This window comes from Lepidochelys kempii, chromosome 26 (assembly GCF_965140285.1).
Source record: "Lepidochelys kempii isolate rLepKem1 chromosome 26, rLepKem1.hap1, whole genome shotgun sequence".
Lineage (NCBI taxonomy): Eukaryota > Metazoa > Chordata > Testudines > Cheloniidae > Lepidochelys > Lepidochelys kempii.
In genome coordinates this window covers 1,363,196-1,384,669 of record NC_136405.1, presented here as the reverse complement: position 1 = coordinate 1,384,669, position 21,474 = coordinate 1,363,196, and the positions used below count along the sequence as shown (strand labels likewise).

General features: G+C 42.9%; 2 protein-coding genes across 2 annotated transcripts in view; both read left to right on the top strand.

The window, feature by feature from the left end:
- The window catches only part of LOC140903442 (disintegrin and metalloproteinase domain-containing protein 32), a 36,587-nt gene extending 25,837 nt beyond the window's left edge, over window positions 1-10,750 (top strand). The window contains exons 14-19 of the mRNA XM_073324741.1: window positions 1,605-1,788; window positions 4,605-4,685; window positions 5,697-5,814; window positions 8,520-8,682; window positions 10,054-10,086; window positions 10,631-10,750. Of these exons, the coding sequence (XP_073180842.1) occupies window positions 1,605-1,788; window positions 4,605-4,685; window positions 5,697-5,814; window positions 8,520-8,682; window positions 10,054-10,086; window positions 10,631-10,637 (586 nt within the window). The 3' untranslated portion in view covers window positions 10,638-10,750. The remainder of the gene's footprint in view (window positions 1-1,604; window positions 1,789-4,604; window positions 4,686-5,696; window positions 5,815-8,519; window positions 8,683-10,053; window positions 10,087-10,630) is intronic.
- A 2,117-nt stretch (window positions 10,751-12,867) lies between these two features.
- Window positions 12,868-21,474, top strand: part of LOC140903508 (disintegrin and metalloproteinase domain-containing protein 18) — a 41,544-nt gene continuing 32,937 nt past the window's right edge. Inside the window, exons 1-7 of the mRNA XM_078850630.1 lie at window positions 12,868-12,916; window positions 13,932-13,999; window positions 16,595-16,656; window positions 17,227-17,305; window positions 19,075-19,151; window positions 19,293-19,470; window positions 21,060-21,125. Coding sequence (XP_078706756.1) covers window positions 12,868-12,916; window positions 13,932-13,999; window positions 16,595-16,656; window positions 17,227-17,305; window positions 19,075-19,151; window positions 19,293-19,470; window positions 21,060-21,125 — 579 coding nt within the window. The remainder of the gene's footprint in view (window positions 12,917-13,931; window positions 14,000-16,594; window positions 16,657-17,226; window positions 17,306-19,074; window positions 19,152-19,292; window positions 19,471-21,059; window positions 21,126-21,474) is intronic.

Sequence of the window (21,474 nt, the reverse complement as noted above, 5' to 3'; positions counted from 1 at the left end):
CTCTGGGATAGCTCCCGGAGGCCAATACCGTTGAATTGTGTCCACAGTAGCCCAAATTCGACCCGGCAAGGCCGATTTAAGCACTAATCCACTTGTCAGGGGTGGAGTACGGAAATCGATTTTAAGAGCCCTTTAAGTCGAAATAAAGGGCTTCATCGTGTGGATGGGTGCAGGTTTAGATCGATTTTACTCTGCAAAATTTGACCTAAAGTCCTAGTTTAGACCAGGGCATAGTAAGCAGTTAGTTATAGCTATAACATTCCATTCAATCTCATATTTATTCACTCATTCATACACACACACACGCACACACACACACGTTCTGCAAGGTTGTTATCATAGTTACCAGCCTTAGAGTTGCTTATGCCAAGCCACTGTCCAGGTGGCCTGGACATGAAGAGGGAGCAGGCCCTTGTCAGATGCACATCTGATGCTCCTAGAAGTTGGTTTGCAGAATCAGACCCCAAAGTTCTCACTTTCTAGAGTTCATTTTTATAGGAATTCCTTCCTATGCTAGTCTATGGGAATTGCTTCATCATGCTGTTGCTGAATCAATCAGCAGATGGCACATTTCTGACGGCTCCGTGCTGCCAGATGTTATCTTGTTCTTTGGTTCTCCCATTCTTGAGGCTGTGGGGTGGATTCCAGTCTGCCATCCAGGGTTATTTCCACTTGACACCTTCTTCAGACGATGGACACTGGATTCTTAGGCTGGCACCTCCCTGATCATTCAGTTATTATCCACACCAAGCATCCATCCACATACATCTTCTATCTCTATTTTAATCACAATTGTTAACAAAGCGAGATGAATACAACACAAGGGCGGGGAGCCTCTGGGTGCTGTTGTTACAGAGTATTGCTTTGAGTCTCTCTCTGTGTGAGTAGTTGTTATTACAAAGAATTGCTTTGAGAACCGACTCTGTCTTAGAATGTACTAACACAATTAGCAGCTTGCAAGTTTCACACAGAGAGGGAGAGAAACAGTACCAAAAACCAAGAGACCTCTTAATTAGTAATACCCTGGAATTTAAACTATGGGGAATCAAACTCATTTGTGATTTTAATACAGAACTTCTTTAATATGATCCAACATGGGCCGTGAATGAACATAACTGAAAAAAAACCATGACCTTAAGTGTAATCCTTGCATGTCCATGAAGCACATAACTACTGGGGCAGGGATGGTGTCCCTAGCCTCTGATTGCCAGAAGCTGGGAATGGGCGACAGGGGTTGGATCACTTGATGATTACCTGTTCCGTTCATTCCCTCTGGGGCACCTGGCATTGACCACTGTCGGAAGACAGGCTGCTGGGTTAGATGGACCTTTGGTCTGACCCAGTATGGCCATTCTGAGGTTCTTATGTGTTCCCCACTATGGCCTCATTCTCATTTGCAGGCAAGAGTAATCTGGTGGATGTGCATCAGTTTTCTCCTCATTTCAAAGATCAGTTTTCTGCCTTCCTTGCCCTGCTTATGGCCTTTATATCAATCTAATATGTGCAATACCTCACTCGTTTTCGGCAGTTTTGTTTTTCTAATGTATTGATCAATCAGATGTCACATGTATCATTTTATTTTCCTTTGCTATTGAATTTTATAGGGATGTCACATGTGGAAAGTTAGTTTGTACATATCCAAGTCGCATTCCATTCACTAAAGAAAAAGCTGCTATCATTTATGCTCAAGTGCGAGAGCATGTATGTGTATCTTTAGATTATATGAAGCCACCCACAGAGACTGACCCTCTACTGGTTAAAGAAGGCACAAAGTGTGGGCCTGGTAAAGTAAGGAAATATTTTATAAGCATCTAAAATGTTAGTATGTATGTGGACTTTATAAACTTGTTAAGTTTTAGAAATATTTATCCTTTGGCAACATAGCTCAAGGTTATTCATTACCAATGTTTTATTTACTTACTCTTTTAACACCAGAGGAAAATTTTCAGTCTGGAGTGGTTATGGATGATTATTGTAGACCTTTAGTGTTAGCCGCATGACTAATCCCTGTGCCTTGTTTTAATTCACTATAATGTATTTTAAACTGTGTTAGAGAATTACTTTATTACTACTTAATCATCATTATTATTTGTTTTACAGTAGTGCCTAGAGGTCCTATTCACATTGTGGTCAGTGCTATTCAAACATATATAAAAAAGACAGTCCCTTCCACAAATTGCTTACAATCTAAGTACTTGTCATTAGGGAGCTGCAAAATAGTGTTACCCTAGTTAAGGGTACAACCATGATCATGTTCTAAGCTTGATTTTGGATTCCTCCCTCCACCAACATAAAAAGTAAAATCTAGGTAGAAATGTGGTTTTAGAGTAGAAGATAATTGAAAAACAAATATTTACTAAAATAATAAGCAGTGGTACAACTGGAGGACAGAATTGTGGCCAACAGAGGCACTGAAAGAGGCCTGATTTATGAAGGAGTTCAAGTACAATGTGACTCAATAAAAATTTGCTATCTCTCTCAAAAAACCCCCGCACCGACTAAACCGGAGGATCGGAGAGTAGCAAATGCGGCTTTTAAAGGAGTCTAGGTGTGATCCAGGAAATTGACAGACCTGTAAACTTTACATCTGTACCTGGTAAATTGGCTGAAATTAGATGGAATAGTAAAATATCTGGAAGATCATGAGATGATAGACTCTAACACTGTTTCTGCAAAGGAAAATCATGTCTCACCAACCTGTTAGAATTCTTTGAATGTGTTAATAAAGTAGTGGATAAAGGAGAACTAGCTGACACAATTTATTTAAATTTGACAAAGTGCTTCCCAAGAGACTACTAAAGATAATAAGTAGCCACGGGGTTTGAGGCAAAGTGTTGTCAAAAATCACTCCCACTTATAACAGCTTATAACAGCAAAAGTCTGCTTTTTCAGGCATAGGTTATTCCAACCCTCCTGAGTGAAATATACTTTACTGGCAAAAGTAAACTGGCACAGTTTTGCCAGTACAGGGACTGCATCTACAGCTGGAGCTTTTGCTGGTGTAAGCATGTCTGTCACAAACCAAAGCCTATCACTCTTCTGAACAGAGCTACGTTGAAAAAATGTGTAGTGTACACCTGGCCTAAAAGACAGGAAGCAAAGAGCAGTTTTAATCCCCGCAAAAGATTAACAGTGGGATGCCTCATAGTTCTGTATTAGGTCCAATTTTGTTTAATATATTTATTAATGATATGGGTGAGCAATGAAGTAGCAAATTTGCATATGACACAAAGCGATTTGTGGTAGTCAGGACCAGAGAAGACTATGAGGAACTTCAGAAAGACATAACCAAGCTATGTAAGTGGGCAACACAATGGCAAATAAAGTTTAGTATTGGCAAATGCAAAGTAAAACATATTGGTGGGGAAAATATGTACTTCTGATACACTGTGCATGGTTCTGCATTAACTGTGTCAACTCAGGAAGGGACCTGGGCATCACTGGATAATTTATTGAAGACTTCTGCTTAATGTGCAACTGTGGTCAAAAAACTGAACAAGATGTTAGGATGCATAAAGAATAGGATGGAAAATAATATGGAAAATATTGTAATGCCATTATATGAACTGATGGTAAACCTTTATTTAGAATATTGTGTGAAGCATTGGTCACCCTATCTCATAAAGAATATTACAGAATTAGAGGGAATTCAGAGTAGGGTGATGAGTATTTAGCGGCAAGAAAAACTGTCATATGAAGAGAGATTGAAAAGATTAGGATTGTTTACTTCAGAAACTAAATTAATAAGAGGGGACATGATTAAAAAGGTAGAAATTGAACACAGCCCAGAACAAAGAGTGATGCTAATCCATGCCACTGAGGGGGAGGCTCAGAGTCAGAATTCATGAAGCTCCTGAACGCACATGGGAGCTTCCTGCTACTGTACCCCATTATGGGGTGCAGCATATTCTTCCACACTTTTGCCCTGTGCATAGTCTCTCTCCACAGATCACTGCAGAGGGGGTCTGAGGCCATGGCCCTCTTTCCCTTTTGGGGTGTACCCCAGGATTGCAAGGAGGAGGCAGTCCCTAGACTCTTTGACTCCCTTCCCCAACTCGGCATTGCAGGCAACTGCAGTTGTGTGTGGCCCATACTGGAGCTGTACAACAGAATAAAAAAGGCACCTTTTCTTCCTCCCACATCTCATGCACCCCCCTAAGGGCAAAGCACAAAGTGGCCCTTAGCAATGGACTCAGCAGTCTATGGAATATAAACTATACCAGAAGAGGGAGAGAACACCAGCAGTTACAGTAGTATTCAGTTTAAGAAAACCTATGTATTGACAAATCAAAATGCTTTTGCCTTGTTTTTCAAAGTAGAAACATACATGCCATTTGTAGATGTGGTTATTAACAGTATCTTTCCTGAGCATCCCTTCTTAATCTGCAACTCCTATAGGATACAGGCAGCAACAATGAAACTGGCTTCATTCTGCATTGCCAGTTACCTTTTGGCAAGCATTAGGGTATTTCCATACAGCTGTAATATTTATGGCCTTTCCATCCTAGGCTTCTTTTCAGAGCATGCAGCAGATATACTGAATGCTAAGATTGTCGGACTCATTTGAATTGGAATTTTATGCTGTGGTTTTGTTTGTTGTTTAGGTTTGTATAAACCGCACATGCCAGTTCTATGCAGTCCTGGGATATGATTGTAATCCACAAGTAAAATGCAACGGTCATGGAGTAAGTAACAATACTGTTACTATTCTGGTGTTACTGCTTCTATTAATATTGTTCAGGAAGTTCTTTCTTTATAAAACCCCGTTTTGTAGTATCTGTGGTTTGGCTGTAAAAGCCCTTCTGGGCTTATACTTGGGGTCCAGAATCACTATGCTACTGTCAGTTATTTATGGGAATAATTGAGTAAAATAATTTAAACTATTTTTCTTTCTCAGAACCAGTAACAAAATTAGAATGTGAGAAAGAGATTGTTATGCACAGTATAACTATGAAATGAATTGCTTGGGCAGATTAGTAAAAGGAAAAAAAATCAAATAAGGGCCAAGATCTGTATCTTTGAACAGGAGGGAGCTGCACATGACCAAATTAGTGTAGATTTATAAAAAAAATTAACATGGCTGCAAACAATGGGAGGAACCATGCTGGTGTAGTGGATTGAGGACAGCAGGGAAAACTAGGAAGTCCCTGAGTTCTAATTTCAGTTTTGCCATTACCTTGGTGTTGACCTTGGGCAAGTCAGTCCACCTCTCTGATGCAAGGAATAGTACAGTATAGCATACTTGCCTCACAGGGGTTTGTGCTCTATATTTATACAGCTTTTTGAGGAGCTTAGATGCTGTCTTATTTTCAGCTCATTGTCTGGTGTATTTTCTGAAGTGTCAGACTATTCAGTAATATTTGGGCCTGATCGTATCCCACTAAAGTAAATGCAAAATTCATATTGATATCAGAGCTGATCCTGCTCCCACTAGCAGGTCTAGCTAGAACAAGGAGGTTGACAAGAAAAGTGTAATCTCAGAGCAGTAGTCTTCAACCTGTGATTCGTGGACCCCTGGGAGTCCGCAGACTATGTCTAAGATTTCCAGAGGGCTCTGCGCCTCCATTTGAAATTTTCTAGGAGTCCACAAATGACAAAAGGTTGAAACCCACTGTCTTAGAAGGTACCCAATAGTACTAATCTCTGAGGAAAACTCACTAAATGAGTAATTTTGCTACGTTCCCCTGTTTTTTCAGGTATGCAACAATAAGAAACATTGTCATTGTAATCCTGGCTGGAATCCTCCAGATTGCAAAACGAAAGGCTCTCCAGTGGGGGGAAGTGTTGACAGTGGGCTTCGATTTTTGGACTTTGGTTAGTAATCCAAGTAAATCTGGTAAATCAAATGCCCTACATCTCACTGACCTGAATTCAGAGATCTTCTCTAATGGAAAAAGAGTGGGGATATGATACTCTGGGGATGGGCATCTTAGAGAAGCATACCATCATAATATCCACAAAATCACACCACCAATGATGGGGGTAGCTAAGAGAAAAACCTGTAAATTGAAATTCTATATTTTTGTGAAAAAAGAAAACATTTGTAATATAGGAAATGGGGAATTTGGTATATTTTTTGTGCTATGTGCTTACTAAATATTATTATATTACTACTGACGTTGCTGGGATTTTTTTTTAATTTATTGAATTTTTGAGGTTCACAGAGTGTCCAGATATGTTCTAGTTTTTTTAATAAATACAAATAAATAAATAAATACTACTAGACTTCATTTGCTTAATGACATAGCATCAGATTCTAGTCTCAGTTATTTCTGATTTACACAGACACAGTTGAGAGCAGAGTCTGACCTATACTTATTAATAGGTACTACCATAATACAAATAAATAATAAGAATAGTGTCTGTGTTGAGAAAATGCTGAAGTATTGTATTATCTTATAAACAGATATACAGCCTCTGTTGGCAGATAGATGGCACACTGGGCTAATACACCAGGCTCTGAATCATCTCTCTCAACACACTGCTAGTTTCTCCAATTCAAGTCATATTGTACAATGTTTTTGAGATCTGGAAAGATATCTATCATCTGAGGATCAGACTGCATGGAAAAGCTTTCATAATCCCTGCCTGCACTCTGTCCACTTTAGTTAGCACAATCATTTTCTCTCTTTTGTCATTGTTAAAATTGATCCCTAAATATTTAAACTACAAAATTATACAAATATTCACTTTGTTTTGAAGTTAATTTTAAAATATAATCCATGACTTTGATTTCAAAACTGTTAAGTCTAAAGAAAGTAAAAAAAAAAAACTTTAGGGAATACAATTGCATGGAATTAAAACTTGCAACCAAAACTGAAACAGAAGCTGGATAAAAAAATTCCAGTGTTGGTGGTGAGGAGGGTCTGTGATATCCAAGCTTTCCTGGGTAATCCCCCATTTTACAGATCTTCTTCCTTTTTCTTTTCTGGTTAAGCATTGTCAATGTGCTCAGCCCTGTACAAGGTACATGAATAAAGATAATCTCTGCACTAGAGAGCTTTCAGTCTAGAAGGAGAAATTGGTGCTGCTGTGAATCTAAAACTTTTACCGAAGATGGTTATTGAATTCGACCTAAACCGCAGTATTATTATAATGTCAGGTTTTTTTCTAAACCATATAGTCTCAAATGGGGAGTCAAAATTTCACAAGCTCAATGTTAAAGTTGACCTGCAAAGGTTAAAAAAAAAGGGGGGGGAGGCTTGTGTCCTTAATTCTGCTTTATGATGTATAAAGAAGGTCTGGAATTGAATGTTAGTGTATAGTGGGTCTTTGTTTGATTTGGATTTTTTCCTTTTAATTTATGCCAAAAATTCAGATCTTACCAGCCTTGTTTTTCCTAGAAGACACTATTGATGACCAAGTACATTTGATGTCACAGATGTCAAGGAAGTGAAATATGATTGACTGGTCAGAAGTGACTCTATTCAAACTATTTAAAACTTTACTTCAAACACCTAACAAACATTCACGAGAAAAGCTCTTTTGTTAGTTATTCAACATCCTCCTGAGCTCCCAAATCCACTGCTTTGGGTCCTACAAGTGAAACTTCCAGCAAAAACAAGGGAGAGGGACAGAAGACTTTATATTCCTGATATATCTAAGATAAAAAAAAGCAAGGGAAATATATTTCAGGCCTTTTGAAAGATGAGCTACTTTCTTGAGTTGGGAGCTATGTCAGATGCCCCTTTACGGAGAGCAGTATTACAATTTCCAGTCAGTTGATCCCACCCCATACCCTTTTAATTGGGTAGTAACTGCATGTTAATCTTCCAAGAGCAAGGATGTGCCTATGCAATTTCATGAACAAGAAAGGAAGGTTACTGGAGTTCCTCTGCTCATCCACACTCATGCACCCTACTTCACTGGAGTTTTCAATCAGGCTTACAACTGTATGACTGGAACTAAAGGACGAATGAGTCTGTCAACTTTCAGGAACCTCAGTTCTGAATGCTAGGTCCTGAGGGTGTAGGGTGACCAGATGTCCTGATAAAATTGGGACTGTCCCGATTTTTAGTTCTTTGTCCTGTGTCCCGACCGATGCGCGGTCAGGATGCCATTTGACCCGATATTGCGGCTTTGACCACTCCGGCCGCTTTTTTTTTTTTTTTTTTTTTTTTGCTTCCCCCATGTGTCCTAATATTTTGTCTGTTTCATCTGGTCACCCTATGAGGGTGGTTGTATGTGGTCCCAACAATTTTACTGCTCTAAATATTTATGCCACAGACTGTGGGTTTGCAGAGGCAATATACTCTAAGAACTTCATTCCAGTAAGTAACCCTCATTTATTATTAAGCCATGACTATAAAGAAGATTCAGGAAATGAGTAAACTTGAACACAAAGTTAGCACAATTTTCATTTTTTAACCAAATGGAAACAATATTTTATTCTAGAAAGGACTATATGCTTTTATAATCTCAGATAACTTTCTCTCTCTCTTTCTCCTTATAAACGACACAGAATGATGGGAGTTGAGCAGCTTGGACTTGTGAAATCTGTTATGTGTTTTCCTTTCTAGATATGGTTTTAGAAAGAGCTGCCCAAGACACTTTGAAGAATTGGCTGCTGCTAAGTTTCTGTATCTTTCTGCCTGTCCTTGTTGGTTCTATCATCATGATTGTAAAATGGAATGAATTGAATAGATTCTGCTCAAAGGAGGAGGAGGAGTCACAAGCTGATGAGTAAATAATTTTTTTTACATAATTAACTAATTCCAAGCCTTCATTTACAGATCTGGGATCTCTCTAGGCAGTGGTGGAGGTGATGAGTTCATGAGCAAGATCATGATGAATATGAGATGGTTGAATGTACAGTCAATGGTGTGCATTGGGAACTGTATGCTTTTACTTCTGAGACGGTTTCATAAGCATACACGTGAGCTAGGCAATAATGGACACGCTATGCTAAAATACACTGTTGCAGTAGAAAGGACAGTATCAGAAAAAACTGATTTCAGAAAGTCAGGCTTGTAGCTGTGTAAAAGGAGTTAAAGAAAATTGGTTTGAATTCAGTAATACTGGGGAAAATCACAATGGAAAAGGGAGAAATTAAATATTTAAGATACATACAATTGTGGCTCCATATGCCAGTGAAAACTAAAAAACTTGAAAGGCAACCAAAATCCACCAGTCTAAGTGGAAATGTGAAGAACAGTGTAGGAGACCAACTAAGGGCATTTAAATTGTATGAAGAAAGAGAGAAATGTGCAAATTAGTCTTAGAAAGATGGAGCCAAACTGTGTCTCTCAATCTACTGGCTTGGGCCCATGTGCCTGTGCCTCCCATGTAAATAGGCTTGGAAGGATGAGATTTCCATTGGTGTCAGTAAATGTCAGTTTCACCAAACACACACCAAACAACAACAAAAATTTCCATCAATGGTAATCGACATTTGCCCCTAGGCAAAGTAAGGAAAATGATTGAGAAGTTATTAGACTGTGATTTAAAGGTATTTAATTTGGCTGTTTTGACATGTGATGTTGACAATTTGTTTTAATGATCAGAAAGTTTGAAATTATTGAATCTTAGTGGCTGCTGTCATTAAATAATTATTGCCTGACCTCCACCATAAATTTCTACAACTGTGAAAATGTAAAGGAATTCAGATTGAAAAAAAATTCTTAAAACCCATAATATTGCACAACTGTGAACACTTAAATAGATAAAAGTAAACATTGATATTTTCCATCAGTTATAAAAAATAAAAATTTAATTCTGCCAAGGCTACATGTAAGTCATGGACAAAGGGGTTTGCACGACTGGAACCTGATGCAAGACAGGGGTCAAAATCAATATATGGCATTTTCATAATAAATATTTTTTTTTACAGAAATTGCACTTTAAAAGTCTTCCTGTCCTGCAGGAAAATAATGTATTTTATAGGAACTCTGTATTCGTCAGTAGAATTCATCTTTGATAGCAAGAAATTCTCTTCTGGATTGCTAGAATTTTAAAGAGACAGAATTGAATACACTCTGTAGTTTCGAGACTGTGAAGCATTTAATTTGTTTTAAATAATCTTCTCTCTCTCATTTTTTAACAATCTAAATCTAGATCAGAAGACTTGAGCCTGCCAGATAATCGAAGGTAAGTTTCAAATATGTAGCACACTCTCTCTCTCACTTACCATTTACACAAGTACTACACAAGTATTACACAAGTACTCCAAGACTGTAATCAGGGTTGGATCCTATTGTGTGAAGCACAGTTCAGGAAAGAGGATAAAACACAGATTCTCTGAGAAAGCTGGTCAGAAGTGGTGTCGTTTCAATACACACCAGTTTATTCTTCAAAATACGATCTACTCATTATGCAGTAGGTTTTTCTAAACGTCTGCTCTGGAATATCCATAATTATATTTGTATTGGTGAAAAATATAAACCTCATAATGCTATGGTTGCATATTTTTATAAATAATCAGTGGCATGCAGTGAATTTGATCAAGTCCATTTTGTTAAAACTATTTGTGCTCCTAATGCTAAACTAGACACATTAAGGAAATGCATAAACATAAACAAACAAACAAACAATCCCTTTTGAAGAGTCTAGCCAGGTTGTTCTATTTACTTGTTGTTGCTATATGCAGTGATATGTCTGTTCCCTTCCCCCACCCTCTGCTTTTCTGCCACAGTATGTAGGTAAAGAGCAACAGCTGGCAGAGACCTGAAGACTAAACTGGACCAGGCATAAACCGAAGCTAGGAAAAGAAGGCTGAGGTCCTGGTTCCTGGGGAAGAAAAAATGAGACTAGATTATAGCTGCAGTGACGTATTTTATAAGCTGTTTGCTTTTGGTGAATAAAATCTCGCTTGTCCATAAAGTGCAGTGTAGTTCGTGCCTTCAGGTGGCTCCGGGTGAGTTCTCCTTCCCACATGCACTGCACGGAGGGTGGATGTGTGACAGATTTGCCAACATAATGGGAGCGATGCACGTGTTAGCACTTGGCATCCCAACTTTTACACAGACACCCCTGATGCTGCCCCACGCCTCCCAACCCCCCCCCCCCGTCTCCACCTCCCATACTGCCCCCAACGCCCCTCCACAGTGTCCCCACCTCCCAACATGCTACCACACTGCCCCACAGTCCCCTCCCCACATGGCCCCCAACACCCCTCCATACTGCCCCACGCCTCCAACAACCCCACAGCCCCCTCCACGCTGCCCCACGCCTCCCAACCCCCCCCGTTCTCCACCTCCCATACTGCCCCCAATGCCCCTCCACAGTGTCCCCACCTCCCAACATGCTTCCACACTGCCCCACACCTCCCCACATGGCCCCCAATACCCCTCCATACTGCCCCACGCCTCCCAACAACCCCACAGCCCCCTCCACGCTGCCCCACGCCTCCCAACCCCCCCCCATTCTCCACCTCCCATACTGCCCCCAATGCCCCTCCACAGTGTCCCCACCTCCCAACATGCTTCCACACTGCCCCACACCTCCCCACATGGCCCCCAACACCCCTCCATACTGCCCCACGCCTCCCAACAACCCCACAGCCCCCTCCATGCTGCCCCACGCCTCCCAACCCTCCCCCCGTTCTCCACCTCCCATACTGCCCCCAATGCCCCTCCACAGTGTCCCCACCTCCCAACATGCTTCCACACTGCCCCACACCTCCCCACATGGCCCCCAACACCCCTCCATACTGCCCCACGCCTCCCAACAACCCCACAGCCCCCTCCACGCTGCCCCACGCCTCCCAACCCCCCCCGTTCTCCACCTCCCATACTGCCCCCAATGCCCCTCCACAGTGTCCCCACCTCCCAACATGCTTCCACACTGCCCCACACCTCCCCACATGGCCCCCAATACCCCTCCATACTGCCCCACGCCTCCCAACAACCCCACAGCCCCCTCCACGCTGCCCCACGCCTCCCAACCCCCCCCCATTCTCCACCTCCCATACTGCCCCCAATGCCCCTCCACAGTGTCCCCACCTCCCAACATGCTTCCACACTGCCCCACACCTCCCCACATGGCCCCCAACACCCCTCCACACTGCCCCACGCCTCCCAACAACCCCACAGCCCCCTCCACGCTGCCCCACGCCTCCCAACCCCCCCCCATTCTCCACCTCCCATACTGCCCCCAATGCCCCTCCACAGTGTCCCCACCTCCCAACATGCTTCCACACTGCCCCACACCTCCCCACATGGCCCCCAATACCCCTCCATACTGCCCCACGCCTCCCAACAACCCCACAGCCCCCTCCACGCTGCCCCACGCCTCCCAACCCCCCCCATTCTCCACCTCCCATACTGCCCCCAATGCCCCTCCACAGTGTCCCCACCTCCCAACATGCTTCCACACTGCCCCACACCTCCCCACATGGCCCCCAATACCCCTCCATACTGCCCCACGCCTCCCAACAACCCCACAGCCCCCTCCACGCTGCCCCACGCCTCCCAACCCCCCCCCATTCTCCACCTCCCATACTGCCCCCAATGCCCCTCCACAGTGTCCCCACCTCCCAACATGCTTCCACACTGCCCCACACCTCCCCACATGGCCCCCAACACCCCTCCATACTGCCCCACGCCTCCCAACAACCCCACAGCCCCCTCCACGCTGCCCCACGCCTCCCAACCCTCCCCCCGTTCTCCACCTCCCATACTGCCCCCAATGCCCCTCCATACTGCCCCACGCCTCCCCACAGCCCCCTCCCCACATGGCCCCCAACACCCCTCCACACTGCCCCCACCTCCCACACGGCCCCGACTGTCCTCCCCTTCCGCCGTGTGTGTGTGGGGCGGGGGGTGGGGGGGTCTCGGTCTCCGTCACGCGCTGCCCGCGGGCTCGAGGCCCCAGGGGTCGTTTCGCCGCCCGACCGTTCCCGGCTCCAACCGGCGCCGCCGGCCCCGCGCCATGGGACCCGTCCTGGCGCTGCTGCTGGCCCGGCTCCTCCCGGCGCTGGGTGAGACCCCCCCCGTCACTGCCCCCCGCCCTCCGGGACCCCCCCCCGTCACTGCCCCTCCGGGACCCGCCCCCCGCCCGCCGGGACCCCCCCGTCACTGCCCCTCCGGGAGACACCCCCCGTCACTGCCCCCCGCCCGCCGGGACCCCCCCGTCACTGCCCGCCAGGGAGAGACCCCCCATGTCACTGCCCCCCACCCCTCCAGGAGGCATGGCTCATGTCACTGCCTCCCTGGGAGAGACACCCCCACCCCTTGTCACATCCCCGGGAGAGACCCCCATGTCACTGCCTCCCCACCAGGGAGAGATCCCTTGTCACTGCCCCTGCCTCTCTGGGAGACATGGCTCATGCCACTGCCCCCCAGGGAGAGACCCCCCATTTAACTCCCCCTCCCGCCAGGGAGACACCCCTTGTATTACTGCCCCCGTCAGGTGAGACCCCCCCCTTGTCACATCCCTCCCAGGAGAGACCCACCCATGTCACTGTCCCCCTGCCAGGGAAACACCCCCCGTTGTCACATCCCCCAGGAGAGACCCCCCCTTGTCACATCCCCCCAGGAGAGACCCCCCTCATGTCACTGCCCCCTTGCCAGGAAGACACCCCTTATATTACTGCCCCTGCCAGGTGAGACCCTCCCCTTGTCACCGCCCCCATCAATGACCCCCTGGGAGAGACCTCCCCCCCACTCAAGGAGAAAGACTCCCCCATGCCAATTCTCCTGCATTGCAGAGACCTATCCTGTATCACTGCCCCCTCCTTCCCGGGAGAGAGATCCCCATTTCACTGCATGGTCTTCTGGCAACTGCCCCTGCTTCAGGGATAAACGCTCCCGCCCCCCCCCCCGTGTCATTCGATATGGGTGGGTGCTGCGAGAGCTCTCCTGATGTCACTGGCTTCCTGGAGACAGACATCTCCATGCCGCTTCACCCACAGAAACATCCAGTCTGTCCCCGTGTCACTGCTCCCTCAAGAGCCACCCTCTGCATTGAGAAGCCCTCTGCTGTCCCTCCTACAGCTCCCCTATCCCTGACCCTCCAGCTAAGAGAAGAAGGGAGGGGCTTGGTGGAGAGCCAGGCCTCTGAGGTAAATTACCCGTACTCAGGGAGTCCTGTGGGTCCCAGGCCCTGGCAGATTTTGTTCTCTCACCCAGGGTTCATCATTATGTGTTCCAGGAAAGATATTTTGTGTTGCATATCTCCAAGCAGTGTAGAGCAACAGGCCTTAAGGGAGGTGACACTGTAGAACTGGGGACAGTGAGACAGGGCATGATGAGCCGAGGGCCTGCAGAAAAGGGGAGAGCTAGAAATCAGGGCATTAATAAAACAATTTCACATTGGACACAAATTCAAGGAAGGGAGCAAGGCATTTAGCTAGGTGAAGGGAAAAGTTTTAAACCTGCATTTGAAGAAGAAACTTGACTGGCTCAGAGGGAGAAAGTGCCTGGTAAACAGGCAGCAAAAACAAAAGAGCTTAAAAGCGCTTCCTCCAGTTTGCTGAATGAAGCGGAAAGAGAGGAAGCCAAGATTAGGGGAGTAGTGTGCGTTTATATGGGGAATAAGGTGGGTGTGGACACAGAGTAGATTGAAGAGAGAGTCAGTCAAGCATGCCAAAGCCAATATGGCAGTTTTATAATGCATTCAGAAATGGAGAGGAAGCCATGGTTGGTGATTGAAACGGGAGGATAGATAGGAAGGAACAGTTTAGGCAGATAGTGAAGGGTGATGTATGACAGGGGGAATATTAATAAATACAGTTAGTGAAGATTTTTTCTTCTCTAGGTTCTCAACGAACATTTATGCAAATCATGGTTCCATGGTCAATGACATCAAATCAAAATGGAAATCGGGTACTAGTGCTTATAATTAAGAAATTTAATTATTAAAAAACTATGGACTGGAATATAATAATTTTGCTTAGCTGAAGGTACAACTAGAAATCCTTCCATGCACAAATTCTTGTGGCTTTTATAATTTCTGTGTACCATCATGAAATATTGTACAGTCAACCATCTTGATATACTAAGCTAGATATGGCCAAGTGCTTGAGCATTTAAACCTTTAGATTTAAAGGGGAGCTGCAAATCTCTTGAACAACATTTTTTTTAAAGTTTCAGATTCCAAAATCTTACAGGTATCGGCTTGAAATGTACTGGCAGTCTTAGTCTTGTCAAATGCAAAGTAATGCTCAATGAACGAATAATTTAAACTATTTGCATGTATTGAAGTGTTTTAAATTAATGTAATGTCTCAGGAGAAAGATCCCCGTGGTTCATTGTGAATATCTCATTGAAATCATTTGCTCAGAGCGCAGCTCCAGTCAAAAAAACAAATAAAGTGTATATAAATAATGGGATAGAAATAATGCTGAAACTATTAGCCAGTTACACAAACTGATATCACACTCTCTCCTGGAATATTGTGTTCAGTTCTAGACACCTTGTCTCTGAAAAATGTTACAGAAATAGAAGAGGTCCAGAGTTGGGCAACAAAACAATTCGATACATGGGAAAATTTCTGTATGAGGAGAGATTAGGAGAGTTCAGTTGAGAAGGAAGATGAACAAGAGGGGACGTGATGATGATATGTATAAAATAAGAGTAAGCACAATGAAATATTCAGTGGAAATGAAAGGCAACGTATGTGTGACTGCTAAAAGGAAACAAAAGTCTTGTTGGATAACATAATTTTTATAAGGGATATAAACCCTCCTTATTCAGGGTATAATCCAAACACTAATGAAAGGGGGCTAGAAATAAACTTAATTTATGAGCAGGTTATTCCATAATGGTCCACTATACTTCTTGTACCTGCCTTTGACATATCTGGTACAGGCTATTACTGGAGATAGGATAATAGACTAGACTACAACTGGTCTGAACCGTTATGGCAATTCTTATGTAAATAATTTGCACATAATGTACTTGTCTTTTAAAATCTAATAATTTTTATTGATGGGTGTATTTAATTATTTTTAAATGGTTTTACAGTCACTTTTGTGATAACTGTACATCATGATATTATGAACCCTGGTGGGTTTGTGCTCACTTGCACAATCAGTATAATTATTTGGCTTCCATGAAAATAACTTTCCATGCTGTATCACTTTGTATGGAAATTATATTGCCACATACAATATTCCTGTAAATTATATAGTGTACACTGATATATGACTTTGTCCCCTGTGGTAATTGGAGCAGGATTTCACACAGTTTATTGATTGTAACTACATTTTCTCCTCCTCCTTAGCTGTGGTTGCTTATAGCCAAGGAGCTTTTAAAAGGAACATATGATTCAGTTTAAGAAATCAAAGATTGAGTCACTCTGCACTGCATAGAGCTTTGGAAGAGCACAACACAATACATTTTGGTAGATGTCAAGAGGGGCTAACCCTAGTCTGGCGTGTTTTAATCTCAATTTGTGTTTTAATCTCTATTTCTCTTGAGAAACACTTGCAGTGTAACAGCCGTGTTAGTCTGTATTCGCAAAAAGAAAAGGAGTACTTGTGGCACCTTAGAGACTAACCAATTTATTTGAGCATGAGCTTTCGTGAGCTACAGCTCACTTCATCTTCATCAAGCACTTTAAATTTATGTTCATGTTTAGTAAATGCAGAATTATTGAGCCAGTTAAAATACTGTGTTAGTAAATCCCTTTTTCTCTGTCATTCTGGATGCATTAGAATCAGGTGTCCTATGTTATTACAATAGAAGAGAGGTCATATACCCTTCTCCTGAAGCAACAGTAAGTTATTGACTTTCTTCCTCACCCTTTGGCTGGGTACTGTGTGATCTGTTACTATAAATGTTTCTAATAAATCCTGTCAGGTATTGGATGACTTGTTTTTAACTTCCCTTTGTGTTCCAGTCTTTAGTTATTATTCTTTGTCTGTAAGAGCCCAAACTTATACTTCTCCATCTTGTTGCTTTAGCCTGTTATTCTTATTAGTATGCACTGACAATTGATGAATCTAAGATTCTTCAGTAGGAAATACTCTCACAGATCCTTGAGTTTCAAGACTTAAGGAGAAGATTGAGAAGCTGACTGGCAAACAAGAAAAGAACTTGGAATCCTCAAAAGGGTTTGTAGCTGTGTACCTTGAAGGCTGAACATTACTGTCACCCCATGTAACTCAACAATTTTCCAATCGGAAAGAAAACATAAAACATTAAATTATCACTCAAGAAACTGAACTAAAGGGTGGAAAAAATCATTGCAGCATGCTGAAATAAGTGTGAGTGCTCTTTAATTTTTCGGGAATGTATAATACTTATTTTGGAATTCAAACTTTTTTCTTTTCTTTTTTTTTAATAGAGTTTTTTTACCCAATAATTTCAGGGTGTATACTTACAGGCAAGAGGGGTCTGTTCATTCTGATTTCCCACGTATTAAGGTAAGATTTATTTACTGTGTCTTGCAGGTTTTGCTTTTTCAAAATAGACTCGCTGTTAGAAATACTCTCTGGGGATTTTACTTGTATTTTTAAGTATTAAAATGACTCTCCTGTTGGAAAGTACCTTAGACTTTTCTTATTTATTGCTAATCCTGGTATGAGCTTCTTCAACGAAAGGTGCAAATATCCATTAGAATTACTAAGATTATTATTTTCAAATTTAGAACTGTATTAAATGGGCAGCCTTATCAAGAAAGTATCTGTGGTAAAGGCACTATAACAGAGTTTTAGAGTGGGATTTTCTAAAGATGTTGGCATTGGCCTAACTTTGTTCCCATTAAAGTTAGTTGGAGTGGAGTTATGCCAATGCTGTGAACATTTTTGAAACTCAAAAAATCAATAGCATAATTGTGAAGATCTCAATTGTATGTAATATTAAAAGAAAAACATAGATGTAAAAGAAATATGGGTTTCTTACAATCCTGAGCATTTCACTATAGATAACATTGGCTTATTATCCATAAACTGTTCTCCCCAGATCCCCAAAGTAGGATTTAATCTGCAGTTAATGGCAATGGCAGATGCTAGTTTCAGAAGAGCGATGCACCCTAACGTTTTCTCTTTAATGTTATCGACAGGCTAGCAGTACCGTCTCAAAGTACTTGCTCATAGTACTGGAATATTGGAGAGGAAGGGTGGTCCAATGATGAGGGCTCTAGTCTAGGACTTGGCAGACCTAGTTTCAAGTCTCTCCTCAGCACAGGCTTCATGTGTGGCTTTGGGCAGGTTACTTAGTCTCTCTGTGCCTCAATTCTCCATCTGTAAAATGAGGATAATAGAACTTCCTTACCTCACATGAGTGTAGGGTGATCAGATAGCTAGTGTGAAAAATCAGGATGGGGTGGGGGATAATAGGCACCTATATAAGGGAAAGCCCCGAATATCGGGACTGTCCCTATAAAGTCGGTACATCCGGTCACCCTACATGAGTGCCACGAAGATAAATACATTGAGGTGCTCAGATACTATGGTGATGGAGGCCATATAAGTACCTAAGATAAATAGAGAATAGTTCCCGAAGAGTGCAGTCCAGTAGAGCAGTGGTCCCCAACCTTTCTTGGGGCACCACGTTGGAGACCCCTGCAGTAGAGGGAACAGTACTGGGTTTACAGTGGCACCCTGGCATCAGGCTCACATTCAGAAGGGGCCCTGGTGCCTGGACTGTGGCCTTGCCCCTGACTCTGTTTGTGCTCCGCACCTAGGCTCCGCTCCCACTCAGCCTCTTCCCCTGCAAGACCCCTCCCACCGCTTATTCTTCTCTGCCCCACCCCTAACCACTGCTTGTTCCTCTCTGCCCCCCCTCTTTTCTGCTCCCTCCCCTCTCTGTTTGAGGGGTGGGCGGGGCCTTGAGGGAAGATGCAGAGCAGGGGCACGGCCTCGGAGCAGAGAATGGGCTGAGTGCGGTGTGGGGTCCACAAAAGTTAATTTAGCCCTGAGAGGTGTACAAAGACAGAAAAGTTGATCATTCAGAGTTTTCCAATTCACTCGTATCTACTCACATTTATAGACTGTGGTCCCCTTGTCCCCATATACTTTGAATCTTTTCATTGGGAGCATGTCCTTTAAAATTAGGGTGACAGCACAGCCTAAATAATTATCAATGTGCACTTCCTCAACATGTCAATACTGAAATGATTTCCAGCTCTTGGCTGGTGAACTCCCCTTACTGATGAGTAAGCCATTAATTTTTCTTTAATTATTTTTTCTAGCGTGATTGTTTCTACAAAGGATATATTGCAGGTTTTCCAAATTCAGTTGTGACACTCAGCACCTGTTCTGGACTTAGGTAATAACACCACTTTTATTTAAATACAGAAATTAAATAATTCAGAAGGTGTTTTTGCATTTACAGTATCTGTTGCCTTTCAGACTGACTGTGGTTTCATTCAAACTATGTTAGAGCTTCACATAATTTTGGCTTTTTCAGAGGGATACTGCAGTTAAAGAATGTCAGCTATGGAATTGAACCTTTGGACTCTACACCTGGATTTCAACATCTCGTTTATCAAATATGGAATGAAAACATTGAGAGTCTGCTTTTTGTAGAAAATGATTCTGTTATATGGAGTGAAGGGATGACACGGAAGCTGGATACAGGAATAAAAGTAGGTGCTCTCTGGTTTGTTTACTTTGCTGAGAAAATGTTTCATAGGTTAGTATCTGATCTACTTTACAATCTCTACCCTCAGTATTTTTAGCCAAATTCTTTTCTCAGTTACACTTGTACATCCTCAATAAAGTGTGTGGGGTTGCGAGGATGTTACCGAGGGCAGAATTTGTCAGTTTGTGTTTTGTCTGAAAGACAAGGCAAAGCTATTACACGGTGGTAATTTTGGTTTATTCAGTATGTCTGATACTTAGACATTGGACAACTCAGTTGTGGTAAGAACAGTCTTTTGCCTCTTCTGGTTGGGCATTGTGGTAACACACATTATCTTCCTGGACCGTGGATTGAAGCACGGGGCTGCTCCACGGCAAGAAGAAGCCATTACTTTATTAGGAAAGAATGTAGCTGGGAAGCAGTGATTCTTGGATGCTTGTGGGAATGTGATCCAGTGCCCTGAACTGGTTTGAGAGATCATGATGTCCTATGTCACCACCTTGCTCAGAGATGTAATATTACTAAAGGGGACATTCCCATCTCGATGGGGAGGGCTTTTGGCACACAAGCCCAATAACAACTAGTGGGACAGCACTCCTAATTTTTCCTTTGGGTGGGGTGACCAGTCCTTTAGACTCCTAAATATCCTTCCTGGATCCTCACTCTGTTCAGCACCTGACACAGCTCTGGGCACCTGAAAATTGGTAGTTCTAGATGTAAAGTGTGAGTCTAAGTACACATACATATGTAGACAGTCTCCCACTTTCACTTCTCAACATCAATGCCGCTACACGACTGGTTAGGAGAAGGGTTTTCAGCCATGCCCTCAGAGAACAATATAGCTTTATCTCTTCAGACTTTGTGCTGATCCAAATTACTAGGTCAAATTGGGAACTAAGGTGAGAAATTAAATGGTGGTGGTGCCAGTGACTTGCCAGTGCAGTATGCATGGCAGGACACCTAACTATCCCACCAGAGAGAGAGTTTTGGCGACATTCAAAGGTCAAAATATGGATCGAGGGCAGATGGGATGTGTAGATTCTGCACAGATGTTTAGAGTTTGCAGTCTTGACCTCACATAATTTTTCCTTTGGGCAGGGGGGACCAGTTCAAGTAATCTTTGACTGAACAAATTTGGCTCCAAAATGTCAGATTTTTCACTTTTCTAGAGTCTGTGATAGATTTTGGCTGGTCTGAACCAGCTGTACATGTTGCTTCCGCAATTTTGGTTCAGAGGTTTTGCTAATAGTGGAGAGTGAGTGTCATTGTCAAAGGGATTCTCAGCTGTGAGATCACTTATTAATTTAATTTTTCCCATTACTGTTCTCCTTTTTTTAAATTCTAGTAACTAAGAGAAGTCCAACTCTGTTGATGATTTTAGAATCTTGTACATTCCTTAATTTGTGACTTCTCAGAAGTCCAGGGCTATTTCCACAGTTAGATTTAATTGTTTCTGAATAGCACTAATTTAGCTTGGCCATTCGCTCTATCTTATTTTGTGACTTCTGCTCTCTGTGTCTCATTCACACTGCTAGTAATCAGCACAAGAGATATAATGTAGAAGTAATTCCTTAATATACTTTTTTCCTTAAGTCAAAACAGAGTTTCATCAGATACTCCAGATATCTGGAAATGCATGTGATTTTGGACAAGGCTCTGGTAAGTCTAAACTAATTAATCATTTATATTTTCCTATGGTATTGTCTTAATTTTTATTGCAAAAGCTGAGTCCAGCTCTAGAAACTTCCTCTCTGTCTCTACAGCACATAGTAGGAGCATACACACTTTCCAAAATGTAAATGTGGCTTCTCTCTTACCCCCACTGCTGTCTTAAGCATTTTGATTAATCCTATGGCAGGTTCAAAAATTGATGCATATTTGACTGTCTAAGGTTAATGTCCCAAGATTGCCCCCTTTCAGAGAGAGCAGGCACCTCACTTAACTTGTTCTCTGGGCAGCCCCAGCCCTGTGGTCTGGTTCCGGGGTATAGGTACAGCCTTCTGGCTGT